Source organism: Leucopleurus acutus, assembly GCF_964270905.1.
Source record: "Leucopleurus acutus genome assembly, chromosome: 4".
NCBI classification, from domain to species: domain Eukaryota; kingdom Metazoa; phylum Chordata; class Mammalia; order Artiodactyla; family Delphinidae; genus Leucopleurus; species Leucopleurus acutus.
In genome coordinates, this window is record NC_139146.1 from 117,236,754 (window position 1) to 117,253,781 (window position 17,028).

Sequence of the window (17,028 nt, forward strand, 5' to 3'; positions counted from 1 at the left end):
TCCAAATTCTGGCCCTGCCACTTAATAGCTGTGTGAACCTAAGCAAGTTACTTTCTCCTCTTGAACCTCTGTTTCCTCATGTGTAAATTGGGAATAAAGTATCATCATAAGGTTGTTGTGAAGATTAATGAGGTACTATGTGTAAAGCACTTTGAATAGTGCCTGGTATATGGTAAGAGCTCATGACTGAAAACTAATAATAATCTAAACTACAATACAGTCTAAAATATGATGTAATTTTTTACTTTTTCAAGGAGAGCATTTTTAGCCCCTAAGAACCACTGCTGTTCAAACAAAACAGAATCTGTTTATATTTGCATGACAGCTTTCCTAGATGAACTAAAAGCATTTATTCAGCAAGTATTTGTTGATCATCTACCAAATCCTAAGCACTGACAAGACACTGGGAATAAAGTGGTAAACAAGACAGAGCAGCTCTATCCAATGGAATGTTCCGCCATGGTAGAACTGTTCTATATCCACACTGTCTGATATAGTAGCCGCTAGTCACCTGTGCCTGTCAAGCAACTGAAATGTGGCTAGTGTGGATAAGGAACGAAATTTTCATTTCATTTCATCGTCATTAATTTAAATTTAAAGAGCCACATGTCGGGGCTTCCCTGGTGGTGCGCACAGTGGTTAAGAATCCACCTGCCAACGCAGGGGACACGGGTTGGAGCCCTGCTCGGGGAAGATCCCACATGCCGCAGAGCAACAAAGCCCATGCGCCACAACTACTGATGCCTGTGCTCTGGAGCCTGCAAGCTACAACTACTGAGCCCGTGTGCCACAACTACTGAAGCCCGCGCACCTAGAGCCCGTGCTCCGCAACAAGGAAGCCAACACAGTGAGAAGCCCGCGCACCACAACAAAGACCCAACGCAGACAAAAATAAATAAAATAAAATAAAATAAATTAATTAAAAATAAATAAATAGCCACATGTCGCCAATGACTACAGCATTGGACAGCACAGTTCTATAGGAAGTGACAGTCAAAAACTAGTAGGAAAAAATTAGAGATTTTAAATAAATAGAGTTTCTGAAGAAGATATCAATACAAAAAATAAAAAGATTGTATAGAGGTATGAGTTGCATAGAAGAAAAAACAAAATGTACTATGGGGCACCTATTATGTGCCAGATATACTGCTAGATACAAAGTACACACTAGTTAATAAAATTTTCTTAAAATATATTAGTTTCCAAAAGATTATTTAGACGTTCCTTTGCTCTTTAGTTCCTTTGTCATAAATCCAGGATATCTCTGTAAAGCAACTATCATGTATAAATCTATACAAGTGTAATTATCACCTTTATTTATTTTTCATCATCACATAACTCTTGTAACAGATCCATAACCCCTTATCAACAATTTTAAAATACAAAATGTTTTGAAAACTGAAAAATTTCTGGAAGCTTATGACAAACTCATTCAGTAGGAAAATCAATATGACATAAGGTATTAATAGTCTCCAAAACATTTAGTGTGAATATATGTCAGTGCAGAAACATGAGTGTGTTTCACTATGGAGCTTGTTAAAGGCTAAAGGGGTTGGAAGGAGCTTTCCAAGGTGATGGGAATTTTTTCTTTTTACAAGTTAAACATTTTTATTTTGATAAAGGTTACACATCAATATGGCAAAACAAACAAACAAAAAAAGTACCTTACATAGCCAAAGTAATCTCCCACTCAGGCTTGCTCCCCAGCAGGTACCCTTCCCAGAATGTGTATATATTTAATTTAACATTATTTACACACATTCTTTTGATCCTATCTTTCGTGATGGGAATGTTTTTGACCTTGATTGTGGTATTGGTTACATAAGGGTATATACATTTAAAAAATCAATTAAAAAAAACTATTCCACCCTGAAAAAATAATAAGGGTATATACAATGGCCTAAACTCATTGGGTATACTTAAAACGGATGTGTTTTATTGTATGTAAATTATACGCCATTAAAGTTTTTGTTTTTGTTTTTGTTTTTTTGGCTGCATTGGGTCTTTGTTGCTGAGCACAGGCTTTCTCTAGTTGCAGCGAGCGGGGGCTACTCTTCGTTGTGGTGCATGGCCTTCTCATTGCGGTGGCTTCTCTTGTTGCAGAGCATGGGCTCTAGGAGTGTGGGCTTCAGTAGTTGTGGCACACGGGCTCAGTCATTGCAGCTCGCGGGCTCTAGAGCGCAGGCTCAGTAGTTGTGGCACAGGGGCTTAGTTGCTCTGCAGCATGCAGGATCTTCCCGGATCAGGGATCGAACCTGTGGCCCCTGCATTGGCAGGCAGACTCCTAACCACTGAGCCAACCGGGAGGTCCCTAAAGTTGGTTTTAAAAGAAAAAAAAAAGAGAATTCTTAAAATTTGTGCATGTGCCATCTAAAATCCAAAATATCCTCAATTCCAAAACACATTGGTACCCAAGGGTTTGGAATAAGGAAATGTAGATCAGTATCACTTTGAACACACTCCAAGTTTTTTCACTTATGGTGCAGGATGTGATTAATAATGTCAAACCACCTAAAAAAATAAAATTAACCACTAAAATCATCTGTTGGTGTCAGGCAGCATTCATTTACTTTTCCTCTGGCTTTATGATTTCTTGGCCTCCTTAATAGTCATTTTTGTCTTTCTAATTAAAAGGATAGAAATAGGGGCTCCTCTGTAACGTTCTGATGTACTTGTCCTGCTAGGGGTATAACCATCCCTGTGGTTAAGAGCAGGGTTTTCCCTTGGAGGAAGTAGATATTGCCAGTATCAGTCATCCTAGGAGGCACATCTTGAGACAGCATATGGGAACTTGCAAGAAGGGCTCACACGGAGAGAGGGAGGTACTTCCTTTCTCTCAGCCTTACTTATTTGGACTTGGACACGAAGAGTTTAATGTGTTTGAAGGAATGTGCCCACCTTTCCACCTAGTCGGGGAAAGAAAAGTCTGCCTCCAGAGGGACTGTTTGATGTTCTGTTTTTTGTTTTAATTGTAAAACATCTTAAAATTCTTCATAGCTTATAACCACAAGCATTTATTTTTCTCATGATTTGTATGAATTGATCTAGGCTGGGCTCAGGTAGGCCAGGTTGGAACCCAGGCTTTTGGTTGGGTTCCCATCTATTCCATATATCTTAATTCTGGGCCCAAGCTGATAGGGCATTAGCTACCTAGGGCATGCTCTTCTAGTCGATCACAGGAACACAACAAAAAATGAGTGGAAACATGATATCCTTCTTAAGGCTACCCCTCCCCCTCAACCAACTGGCACACTGTCACTTCTGCTTATGTTTCATTGGCCAAAACAAGTCTTACTGCCAGGCCCAGCACCAATGAGATGGAGGATATGTATTCCTTGGTACTCTAGTGAGAGGTACTGCAAAGGTACATGGCACAGGGTGTAGATGTAGTACAAATTCTAGTACAAAGAGGGAATAAAGAATTGGGAGTATTGATCCAAACCAGCACAAGAAGACACCTTGCACATCGGCCTAAACAGGTGTTTAGGGAGGAGATCAGAATGCTTTAATACTTTACAATCTCCATGAAAACACCCCTTTTAAAAACAAATACAAATGACTCTTCAGTCCTTTGTAAATTGCTATGCCTATACAGTATTAACCTCCTTATTCCAGTTAAACTGCTATTCTTTTTTCTTCCAATGTAAAAATTCTAGAGTTGGCTCTGGCCTGGGACCTGTGAACTCACAAAGCTACCCACAAAGCTATCTGCTACATAGTTGTAACTTACTAGCTACAGTTAACTAGGCTGCTTTCAGCTGCAAGTAAAAGTAGCTTATATATTTCATAACTGTCTGCACAGCTCATAAAATAAATAGTATAGAAATAGGCTTTCCCAGGATAATTCAGCAGAGAAAAGATATTATCAAAGATCCTGGCTCATTCCTCCTTTCCACACCACCAGTCTCAGGGTGTTGTCTTAGATCGTAGGCTTGCCTTCCAGTGGCTGTCACTTAGTACCATACATAGACATAATACACACCACACACAAATATCAGCCACAGAGGAAGGATATTTCTTCCCATGCACCACTTTTTATCTGCAAGGTAAGTCCCCCAGAAGACTTCCCATCATGATGCACTGGTCAGTCCCGGACCATATATGTCTTGTTAAACCATTCACTAGCAAAAGGAAATGGAATTACCATAAATGGCCTAGAGTAGGGGTCAGCAAATTAAGACTCACAGGCTGAATGCAGCCCATGGCCTGTTTCTGTTAGGCCTACAAGCTAAGAATGTTTTTGTGTCTTTTACATTTTTAAATGCAAAAAGAAGGAGAAGGAGAAGAAGAAGCAAAGATACCATATGTGGCCCACGATATCTAAAATACTATTTGGCTCTTAACAGAAAATGTTTGCAGACTCCTGCCTAGATCAACCATGATATACCTTGGGGGATGAAGAAAGGCCTACCTTCCCTGAGCACCATACCAGTGTTAGGTCCACCATATCACATATGTGTAATTTCCTTCTGCTCTCCCCAAGCCTTGAGTAAGATCTTATTAACCATTACTGAACAGTTCCATTATTCACCACTCCTGAGGTAAATTAAAGGCAAAGTCAGTGTCCACATGGGTGTCAGAATGTTATGGGGGAGCAGTGGCTTTTCATTTCTCTTTTATGGGAATGATAGTGTTTAGTGAATTATCCCCAAAGGGAAGGTACACCTCAAGGGAAAACCATTAAAATGTAAAGTCCAGACTCCTTACGTTACCAACACGTCACTCCATTGTCTTCTGAATCACATAATTTGTGACAATACGTCTGTTTTAATTCCTCTGCATGTAATGTGCCCCCCCAGAAACCTTTAAGATTTTTCTTTTTATTTTTGGCTTTCAGTAGTTTGAATATTGTGTGTCTAGGAGTGTGTGTGTGTGTGTGTGTGTGTGTGTATAAGTGTTTTATCCTTTGGGGAGCTCTCTGAGATTCTCTGGATGTACGGTTTGATATGTTTGATATCTTTCATAGTTTTGGGAAAATTCTCAGCTGTTATCTCTTCAAATTTTTCTTCTGCCTTATCCTTTCTCTCTTCTGCTTCTTGGATTCCAGTTATACATACTTTGGATCACTTTGTCCCACAGTCCTTGGATGCTCTACCCACCCCACACTCTTCTACCTACACATTCTTTTTACTCTTTGATTCTTAATTTGGGTTCTTTCTATTGACCTGTCTTCAAGTTCCCTGATTCTTTCCTTGGGCTGTGTTGAGTCTATTCATGAGCTCATTAAAGGCATTCTTCATCTTTGTTGACATGTCTTTTTATTTCTAGCATTTCCTTTTTATATTTTCTTTTACTTTCCACCTCTCTGTTCATTCTTCATCTGTTCATTCATGTTACCTACATTTTATATTAGAGACTTTAACATATTGATCATAATTATTTTAAACTCCCTGTCAGATAGTTTCAACATCTCTAGATTATTTTGTCCCTTGAAAGTGGTGTGTGTTTGTGTGAGTGTGTGTGTGTATGTGTGTTTCTCATAATTACTGATTGGATGCTGGACCTTGTGTGCAGACAGGAGAGATGGAGATAAATATTATTTATGTTTTAAAATGGGCATGCATCTTTTTCTGCTAAGCTGTTAGTGTAAGAGGTTTAGTTATTCTAGTCAGGAGTTGAACTGGGCTTGGGTTTTATCGTTGCTATGGTTACCTTCAGTGCATCATCATTTTCAAATTCCTCTAAAGTTATTTTGTGCTTAGAGTTGGGGTGGGTTTGCTAAAGTTTTTTCTCAGTGCTGATATTCCACTTTCAGCTTTAGGCTTTCTATGCTCTTACCACTCAGAGGGGGTCACTCTAAGCTCATGCCTTTCTCCCAGCAGTAACCTGCTTGTTACTTGGTGCTTACTAGAATGGTTGTAGTGATGGGGAAGGAAGACAGTGTCTCTGTGGTCCTGTTCCAACTTCATTCTTAGGCAGGCTCTGTGTCCCTGGGTCTGGGTAATCCAGACCCTCCCAGAGCATTATGACCTCTAAGAGTAGACAGTTTCCAGTCTCTTCCCTGGGATTAGAGGTTTGGGGGTTTCTTTTCTTTTCTTTTCATTTTTCCTATTCTTCCAGCTGCAATGGATCTTTACTGGTGCCTTGGGGAACAACAGGGCTTGCTGCCTTCTCCCATCAATTTAAGTCTTTTGTTCCTTGGGGGAGAAGTGTCTGGGTTTCTTCCTGCCTTTCCTGCAATGGCAGCCACTCCTCTCCTCTAGGCTTGAAGGACTCAGGAGTCTTTTCCTTACCTACCACCCTGCCCCTAGTCTTTGTCCTGGCTTCCCAGTGGTGGTCTCTGGAGAAGAGCCTGTGAATAGTTGTGAACTCCTTTTATGACTGTGGCTTCTATGGTGTTCTACAAGCATGCCAGCCCACACTCAGTCTTTAGCAATTTATTTAAAAATTTAGCAGAATTCTTCCTTCCTGTTTGTATGGCTGCCCCATCTTCCTTCCCATGCTCTGCCATAGATGACACAGTGCCTGCATCTCATCTGTGTTTAGAAGCACCCGTCTTTCCTTAGATTTCAAGTTAGTGGGTTGCCCTATGACCTCAGATCTTTGATTGGCTTAATAAAAAATTATGATTTTATAGATTACCTAGATTAAAAAGCAATGCTTTTTTGCAGCTCCCTCCAGCTCGGCAGAAGCTGGAAGTCCTCCAGGTGTTATTTTATTAAGAGAGTCAGACGGTCTCTATTGTTGGACCACAGTGCTTATCACAGGTTTTACCCAGGATAGTCCTTCTACTTACTCTCTTAACCCACCCCTTCCTATTTGTCTTACTAGCTCTCAGAACTCTTGCTTTATGACTCGAGTTTAATATCTGCTTCTGGTTGTTGCCACAGTTGGTGGCAGATTTGGATAATCTTCTCCACCTTACCCACATTAGTTCCTACTCAGCCTTTGGATTTACATACTCCTTGATTTTAGTGCCACCTCCAGAGAAGGGAGATTTAGATGGAAACACCAGCACATTCAATGATGCTGGGATTTTCTAGGTCTCCTATTTATCCAACTATGTTCTTTACTCAATTTAACAAGTATTTTTTGAGTGATTACTTAATACAAAGAACATAGTTCTGGGTACTGGGTGGTTTATAGAAGTCAATCAAGCTAGCACATCTCTTTCACTCACTTTCAACTATATGAGCCCACTTGAAATATGAACACAAGGGAACAAGCAGAAAGACATGGTGGGCACTAGATGGCACAAATGAAGCCTCAGGTTACAGGGAATCTAGAGATAGCAAGGTAAGAGTATCAGAACACACTAGATAGTGAAGACAGTGTAGCCTGTGAAGATGCATGGACCTCCAAGTGGAAGGATAAGACCTACCTGGACACTATTATTAAGAGGATCTGTTGGTCATCTTGATACCAGAGGGAGTTTTGGGGAAGCATAACAGTTGTGTTCGAGCATCTCTTCCTCTGAGGCTGGAAGAGCACTAGCCTTTGAAACTAGTAGAGAAGACAGAAGACACCTTAACTGTAAATAAATACAAAAAATACATAAATAAAAGCATTCAAGAAGACTAAATTCAAAACATACACACAAGACTATGGAACAAAAAGCATGATTTTGTTCCCTTTTTAAATTAAGGTTTTACACTCAGTGAAATGCATAGATCATAAATGTATACTTTGATAAACTTTGATAAATCCATACACCCCATGTAACCCACACGCCTACCAACATATGGCACATTTCCGTCACCTCCACTTCCTGCTACTTCCCAGTAAATTCCTACCTTTCTCCATTTCCTCCTCCTCAAGCACTTTCTGATTTTCTATCATCATAGATTAGTTTTTTCTAATTCATAACTTCATGAGATGGAACCTTATTACATGTATTTTTTTAACGTCTGGTTTCTTTCACTCAACATATTGTTTTTGAGATTCATTCACATTGTTGCATGTATCTGTAGTTTTTCTTTTTGATGCTGAGTAGTGTTCTATTGAATGAATATATCACACTTTGTCTACCCACTTTCCTGACAATTTTTTTTGTTTTCACTTGGGGCTATTATAAATAAAGCAGCTATAACATTTTTACACAAGTAGATATATGAAAATCATGATTTTTAAAATACAACGTTGAAGATATATTGAAGGAGAACTGAATCTTGCTAAGTGGCCTGAAAAGTGGAAAAGATATCTCAAAACAGAGCGAAAATATAAAGAGAGAAATTATGAAGAAAAAGGCAAGTCACTTTGAAGATAAACCCAAGAGACCTGATATATGACTAGTTGGAGTTCCAGAAGGAAACAAAGGAAACGATAAAAGGAAGATAATATTAAACAAATAATACTAGAAAATTTCCCTGACCTGAAGATAGACTTGCATTTGCAGATAAAAGGGGTCACTGAATTTCAGGTAAGATCAATGAAAAAAGACACACCTAGGCACATTTGAGGGAAATTCCTGTAAAGAAAAGATCTTAAAAACTTCCAGGTGGAAAGAACAAGTTTCCTACAAAAAGAATAGGAAAAACAAGAAGAACAATGGGGAGGACACGGAGGTGGGGGAGGGGAAGAAGAGGGAGAGGAGGGGCAGGGGAGAAAAAGGAGGAAGAAAGTTGGAAATAGACAGGAAGACCAACCAGATGACAACAAGTAAAAGCTATTTATTCAGAACTTTCTATAGCAAGGGAATTGGTCACCATCACTTGTGTTTGACAGCGAGTCAGAGGCAGGCAGAGAAAGCTTTATAGTGGAAAAAAAGGAATTTAAATGTTCCCTGATTGGAGGCTGTGGACCTGAGGGGGTTGTAATCAGCCTAGCTTGAAGTGGGGTATCCCATGTAAGGGGGCATATTTGTCCTTCTCTGGTTAGTCATAAATTAGAAGTTAATTAGAAATTAAATTAGAAATTAAATTACTAAACTAAATTAAATTAGAAATTAAATTAGAAATTAAATTACTCGGGAATCTGGTAGTTATTGATCAGGTAGTGGCTGTTTTGGGCTGATGGTTACAGGAGTTGTTGTTTGGATCCTAGAAGGGTTGCTGCAGATAGTGAGTTGATTTTTTGGACTGGTTGCTACAGATTGTGGGTCAGAGTTTTATTTTCATATATGGTCTTGCCATTGCCTGTTTGCATATTTAGTCTCTCAAAGAGAAGAAAGAAAGAGAGAGAAAGGAAAAACAGGGAGAGAGAGAATGGAGGAGGGAGGGAGGGAAGGAGGGAGGGAGAAAGGAAGGAAAAAAGAGGAAGGGGAAGAGAGAGAGGGAGAGAGAGAAATCACTGGCACTGAACTTATCTGAAATCCTGGAAGCTAGAAAACTGTGGAATAACATTTGCAGGTCACTGAGGGAAAAGGACGGCAGCTCAGACAAAATCCCATTTAACTGTCAGGATGACAGAAAGATATTTGTGAATGTACACAGATTCACAAGTTTGTTAGCCATGCACAGCATCTGAGTGACTACTTAAGAGTAAATACGAACAGGAAATTCCCTGGCGGTCCAATGGTTAGGACTCCGTGCTTTTGCTGCCGAGTAGAGTGCGCGGGTTCAATCCCTGGTCAGGGAACTAAGATCCCACAAGCCGCGCAGGTGCAGCAAAAAAAAAAAAAAAAAAGAAAGAAAAAGAAAATAAAAAATAGTAAATACTACCAAACAATAAAACAATCAGAACAGACACCTCATATCAAGATAGGGAAGATGAAGAGAAAGGAAATTTGTGGTGAGTAATTCACCTTGAATTTATTATATAGTAATGTAAGTGAATAATGACAATGTGGGAATTATAACACAGTGGTAAATTAAGGATTCCTAAAATAGAAGAGACATACCACAAAGCAAAACAAAAAACTTGGTGAAATGGAAAGAAAGTACCAACTTTTCTCAGCGAAACCTAGGAATTAAGTGGAGGTAGAAGGGGCAGAAGTAAATACTGTAGGTTCTGAAAGTCTCCACTAGGAGTGAAGGGTATAGAAGAGAAAATATTCTAAAAGTCTCATTTATTGAGGTATAATAAACAGGTAACGGGGAACTAAAGTGTCTAGAAGGAAGGAAATGGCTGAAAACTTGTTCTCATATATTATTAAAGAAAAAGTGTTTGATAGTGAATGTCAGAAAAGGGAAGGTAATTACTAAATAGAAAAGAATATGATATAGGACATGACAGGATACCATAATAAAATCAGATATACCCAGAATGAGCGGTGGAATTCAGGAACGAATTAGAAGTAAAAATATTACTTTCAAAATGAAAACTAGACTAGAAGGAAACCAGGAGTAAATAAAAAGGAAAAATAATGCCTTAAGAGAAATAGAGAATGAAAAGGAGGAAATTTTTTAAAATAAAAATGATGTGAAAAAAGGAATAAAAAGATTTTGAGGATGGGTGACTAATACTAAAGATAGGTAGATCTTCTGTTTTAACATATAGATAATAGTAGTTTCTGAAGAAAGAAACCAAAGAAATAGAGCAGGTACAAGAGATTGTAATGAAAGACAATGTTGTTGAAAAAAATTAAAACTACATATTAAAAGAGCACACTGTGTACCTGAGAATATTGACCCAGAATGACCAATACCAACACTTAGTCTAGTAAAATTACTCGGTGTTAGAGGAAAATAAATTTGGGACATCTAGGCAAAAAGAGTAGGTCATTTATAAGAAAAGAAAATTAGACTCTCATGAGATATTTTTCAGCAATGCTTTATGCCCCAAGAAAATAGAGTACCACATTCAAGATTCTCAAGAAAAGTGAGCCAAGGTTGATTATATCTAACAAAACTGACTTTCAAACATAAAAGGCAGAAGATGTTACTGAGAATATGCCTTCTATGAGCCCTTCCTGAGAAACCTGTTAAAGAACTACTTTCAGACAACAAAAAGGACTAGAGAGATATCAATATAAGAGCTGACAGTGAGCCTTAAATATGTATTATTTATAGAACTAAGACTAAATAAGGATTAAAAGGAAGAAAGTACCATTTGTACTGGCTGTATTTGCTTATCATATAGTTACAGTACAATTATGAAAAATGAAAGGAAATGGGAGAGGATTAGCAGAAGATTGAACTCTTCTCAGCAATCGTATTGAGGGTGTTAGTTTTAGTATTGTTTTTCTGAAACTGTTGTGTGTATAATGTGGGATGAATTAAATGAATAATTATGGAATTTTCTGATTCTGTAATCCTCTATGTACTTGTGAACCAGGACTTTGGATGTGGAATTAAGGAGATACAGATGTAATACAGAAGAGGTTAAGTAAAATCACCTAAATTGGAATTGGAAGTATCACTATGAACTCATGAGTTATTTTATCTTTAATTATGTGTGTGTATGTGTGTATATATATGTAGGATATATATCTATATCTATATCTATATCTATATCCTACATCCATTCTATGAAAAGGTTCCCAATGACCAACACAGTAGCAGTAAGCATCCCTAGCACACAAGTTGTTATCTGTAACTATCATTCCTAAAAGGAACTAAAGGAACAAGGGCTTCTTGGAGAAATGGCTGATTCAGGGACTAGGCTGGTAAACACACAAGATGACTATAGAACAATTTTGATAACAGCACTAACAACATATGGAACAAATTCAGAGAAGCAATTGGTGCTCAGAAAACAGCACTACATACACTCACTTATACTTTTTTTTTCTATTACTTCTATAGCAAGGCATATTTGAGCTGGGCACATGGGATGCTGAGTGGAAGATGTGCTAGGAAAAAGATGTTAGGATGTCTCCCTTTGCATATTTGTAGGGAAATTGTGAGGGGGTAGAGATCATCTAGTTGATTATGTGAAAATGGGAGATCCCTGGCCAGAGAAATGGCCTTATTAAATAAGCATTTAATGAGAAGAGCTCATATACCAGTGGTGACATCTGCTAGAGCATTGTTACTCAAACTTTAATGTGCAAAATTACTAGAGGTATTTTGTTAACATGGCAATTTTGACTCAGTATGTTGGGGCTAGGACCCAAGTTTTTACCTAGTAAAAAAGAACTAGCATCAGTGCACTTCCCTTAACTCGGATGTGCCTAGTAACTTTCCTGCTAAGCAACTGGAGAGAGGGAGAGAATAAGCTTCCAGTGCCATCCAGGTTTGTTTTTCTCAATGCTATGAGCAAAAACTAAAAATATGTAGTATTCCCTTAGAACTTGGGCAGGGGTAATAAAGAGTTTGGAAGGGGGAGGCCTTGTCATGTCAAAAAAATTTAGTAAAATTGTTGCCTACAATAACTAGAAAGGCAGACAACCTCCCTCCCTAGCTTGTAGCTCTAGTGGAGATATCTGGAAAGAGCCAGTTTGTGTATGTGGCTGCTTCTTTTTGTCTTTTAGCAAGGTATTACAAGTAAAGTTTGAAGTCAGGGTAAAAAGGGAACAGAATGTCCAGAAATTCTGGAGCTTCACTAAGTTGAAAAAGCCAACTGCTTGTGTAAACCTAAATAACAGAAGAGGGATTTCCCTGGTGGTGCAGTGGTTAAGAATCCACCTGCCAATGCAGGGGACACAGGTTTGAGCCCTGGTCTGGGAAGATCCCACATGCCGCAGATCAACTAAGCCCGTGCACCACAACTACTGAGCCTGCACACCACAGCAACTGAAGCCCACGTGCCTAGAACCTGTGCTCCGCAACGAGAACCACCGTAATGAGAAGCCCGCGTATCACAACGAAGAGTAGCCCCAGCTCGCTGCAACTAGAGAAAGCCCGCGCGCAGCAGCAAAGACCCAACGCAGCCATAAATAAATAAATAAATTTAAATAACAGAAGAGAAGACTTGGCTTAAAGATCTCTCAGAGCCCATTATGACTTTTTTGCAGATGCAAGTAAATAAAAAAGCATCAGAAAAGAAAGATAAACTGAAGCAAAAATCAAACTAATAGAGTCCTCTTTACACCTAATCTTATTGTTTCAGGTGATTTCAAGGATGCCATGATTAAGATGTTAAGAATGGGCTGCATGTGGAAGTCAGGAAATAGGGCATATTTAACGACTACTTCTAGAAAAAACTTTGGGTGTGATTATTGGCCCCTGAAACTGTCTATAAGCGAACAGAGTTTACTGACTATTCAGTGAAATTATGTTAAAAAAAAAAACACTGATAAACCTGGCCTACAAATGCCCTCACTTGTTCAAGCTCTAAAACATTTCCCTAAAGAGGGACTACTCTCCAACATCCAGTTAACTTGTATTCAGAGGGCAAAGCTCAGGCTCACAGAATACAATGAACAATGCAATGATCCTCTCAAAATGCACTACTAGGGTCTAACCAGGGTAGTGGGTGTTCATAATTCCTGCCCAGGATTCTACCATTGCTGTGGACAAGTAACTGCTGTGTTTCCCACTCTTACTTTTTCTGGATTGTAACTGTGGTTATGCTGTTCCTCCTGTTCTTGCTCCACTATTGTTTTGTATTACATGTTTGTGCATGAGGCAGATAATTTGTTTTACAGTGCCATGAAAAGTTTCATCCCAACCTGATGGAGAGGGTTGTGCATCATCAGACATCCTGGATTTTAAGCTGCTAGAGAAACTGAATTGGGAAATTGAACACTCTTCTTTAGAGATGAGTGTTCTATTACAAGAAGGATACACACAGATATTATGGTCAGAGGGACAGATGGCAGTAAAGACTGCCTACTGTCCCTCCAAAACCATCCTTTCCTTTTTCCCTGGAAAAGGAAACTAAGTTTCCAGTCTCATTGTTGCCAGGCATGGTGATTTGACTAAGTTCTTAACAGTGGAGTGAGATCTGAATTGATGTGGGTAATCACCACATTACTTTCCCAAAGGATTTCCCTGTTCTGGTCTTCTTTTCTTTCCCCTTCCCAAAAGAGGGAACATGCTTCTTTTCACATATAAAGTGGCAAAAATTCAAAAGTTTAACATCCTTTGTAGGCAAGGCTATAGAAATTTGCACTCCTATGTATTGCTGCTTGTAATGGTCCCATTCCTATAAAGTGCAATTTGGTAATATCTTTCAAGATTGTAAGTACATCTAAGCTTTGACTCTCTTCTTGAATGTATTCTACCTGTACACATATAAAATGATGTACATACAAGGTTATTCATTGCAGCATTGGTTGATTGATTAAAAACAACTTAAGTGTCTAGCTATACGGATTAAATGAACCATGGCATCCCTTCATTATATGGAATACTCTCCAGCTCTAAAAAATGAGGAAGCTCTCTGGACTTACATGGTAAAATCTTCAAAAAGAGAAAAAAATCAAGAGCAGAATGTGCTATCTTTTGCAAAAGCTAGAAAGGACAAAAAAATTGCAAATTCTACAAGGATACATAAGTAATGAATATAATTACATATCAAGGTAAGGTGATCATATAATTTGTCATCCAAATGGAACAGTTGGTAGAGTGAAAGGGCATGTTATTAATAATTACTCCAGAACAACAGATGGAAAATGGCACTGTCCTGGACAAACTGGGAGGTATGATCAACCTATATAAAGGGGGCAGAGTGGGAAGGGGAATGGGGACCTTTTTTATTGTACTTTACAAAAAGTACCGGTCTGTGGTGAATTGTAACCAAAAACAACTCGTTCTTCACCATGGGTAGTTAAGGGCTGCCTTAAAGAACAAGGAACGGTAAACCACAGACGTGAGACACGGAACTTGATGAAAATCCGGTAGTTTTGCGTATCGGGCATTTGTTGGGGTTGCACAAGCGACACAGCCTCTTGGAGTTCATCCGCCAATCCGAAGTGGGAGCGTGCGAGCCTGAGCCTGTGAGAGAAGCCCGGGCCGGCCTCGGACTTGAGGAGTGGAGCTTCGCGTCACTCAACCCTGGGGGCGGGCCTAACGCAGGCTCCCACTCTCGGCGGTCTGGCCCACACAGGCGCTACTCTGTGGCATCTCGGGTTCCCTCTAGCCGCACTCTGGAGGCCTACACTCGTTTTCTTTTGGCCGTGAGAGGCCTCGCAGCCTTCGCTGAGCTGGGAGAAAGATGGCGGCAGCCGTGCGACAGGATTTGGCCCAGCTCATGAATTCGAGCGGCTCTCATAAAGATCTGGCGGGCAAGTGAGTATTTCCCAGGGGCCTGGGAGGTGGAGAGTAAAGCCAGAGACTTGTTCTCCTTGGATTGACGGCGGCTTTCGGATGTGAGGCTAGGAGCGGGCCTGATGACCAAGGGGGCGGGCCTGAGGTCGGTTGTGTAGGCAAATGTTGGGAGCAGCAGAAAACTGGAAGGGACCTTGTGTAAGGAGCCCTCAGAACCGTAGATCTGGGGTGACTGTCAACGTTTGCAGTCCCTGATGGCATCCTTTCCTGTATCTTAAGATTCTAGAAGCGCGGTTTGTGGGACGACTGCTTCCATGGCCTTCTAAGCCTTCCCTGGTGCCCCTTCCCATCGCCTGCCGGCCTCTCACACTGAATCGTGGCCTCTCTTTGCCCCTGCTCCCCCCTTTTTTCGTTTTGGTTGAAGGGAAATTTATATTCTGGGACCTTGGTGTAGAGTTTTCTGGGGAGATGGCTTCTTGAGGCTGAGAGGGCTGAGGAGGTATGGCCGCTATCATGTCGTTCAGAGCCACTTGAACCATCTTCTATGGGTTGTGTTTTGGGTACTCTCTCTCCGCCACCAACTCTGAAGAAGGGCACGTAGGCGGCATGTCACCATAACATGGGTCGGGATGTCTAGAGTAGTGATGTTTGCAGGGATCTGGATTGTTTAGGAATTTGGTCGGAATTTATGTGGAAGGCTTAGGTGCACTCCAACTTAAAATTTGTGATATGTGCCTGCCCTGCAAGCGGTGTTAGTTACAGACAGACACAAAGATGTCAGTTTTCTCTTTGTAGATTTCACAGCACTGTTTTTTGTTTTTTTGTTTTTTTTTGTAATGAACATGCATTCTGTTTAAAGTGTGCTTCTCAAGTTGATGCAATTTACATCCCGACGGCTGAGATCACTTTGATCCATTTAATAGGATACGACTGCTCTAACCTGGCCGCTGAAACCTTGACTTTGTTTTATGTTTTTGTCTGGTGGTAAATGTAATCTGCTTTATCAGTGGGAAATTTAGCTGTGTATCTTGGGCTTAACTACTTTGTGGGGCAATTTCCCTCTCAGGAAAATGGGATGATCATATATATCCTGTCTGAGGACAAAATGAGTATGTGTGTGTATATGCACTTATATCACACTTACATCACTTAGAACAGTACCTGACACTTAGAAACAGCCATAGGATTGTCGTTGTTACTATTATTATTAAGCAGTTAGTAAATACGTATGGACGTAATAATCCCTGGGTTGGAAATAAGTTGAATATGTCTCGTAGCTCAATCCGTTTTGCATGTAATTTTAATAGATTTGGATGAAAGTAAAACTAGCTTATATTTTTTTTTCCATGCCTGCTCTCCTTTTTGTTTTGGTGAAAAAAATAAGTGCATTAGGGCTTCCCTGGTGGCGCAGTGGTTGAGAGTCCGCCTGCCGATGCAGGGGACACGGGTTCGTACCCCGGTCGGGAGGATCCCACATGCCGCGGAGCGGCTGGGCCCGTAAGCCATGGCCGCTGGGCCTGCGCGTCCGGAGCCTGTGCTCCGCAACGGGAGAGGCCACAACAGTGTACAGAAAAAAAAAAAAAAAAAGCCCGCGTACAGAAAAAAAAAAAAAAAGTTTATTAGTTATCAGAAGAGATAAAGTTTTAATGTATTTGCAGGATTCTGAAACTTAAGCTAAGCATTTACTTCCTCTGCTCTGAATTGCAGATAAACAATAGTATCCACCTTATTGGGTGCTTTAGTTATTTACTGCTCTATAAACAAATCAGAAACTTAGTGGTGTAAAACAACTATAATTTCTCAATATGCTTTGGGTCTACTGAGCTATTTTGCTGGTCTTGTCTGGGCCCACTCATACAAGTGCAGTCAACTGGCAGCTCAGCTGGGGTTGGTGGGGCTAAAATGGACTCACATACACATCTAGCTGTTGGCTGGGTCTCTCTCCACACTGCCTCTCATTCAGTAGTTTAGCTGAGGATTCCTTACAGGGCCTTGGGAGTGTTCCAAGAGGGTGAGAGTGGAAGCTGCGAGGTCTCTTAAAGCTACCCTTGGAAGT

The 17,028-nt window shown here is 40.1% G+C and overlaps 1 protein-coding gene across 2 annotated transcripts in view; it reads left to right on the plus strand.

The window, feature by feature from the left end:
- Window positions 1-14,833: 14,833 nt before the first annotated feature.
- Window positions 14,834-17,028, plus strand: part of COPS4 (COP9 signalosome subunit 4) — a 36,972-nt gene continuing 34,777 nt past the window's right edge. The window contains exon 1 of one of the 2 annotated variants that reach the window (XM_082837821.1): window positions 14,834-14,993. In XM_082837821.1, coding sequence (XP_082693947.1) covers window positions 14,920-14,993 — 74 coding nt within the window. In that variant the 5' untranslated portion in view covers window positions 14,834-14,919. The remainder of the gene's footprint in view (window positions 14,994-17,028) is intronic. The other variant, XM_082837820.1, reaches the window with a different exon arrangement.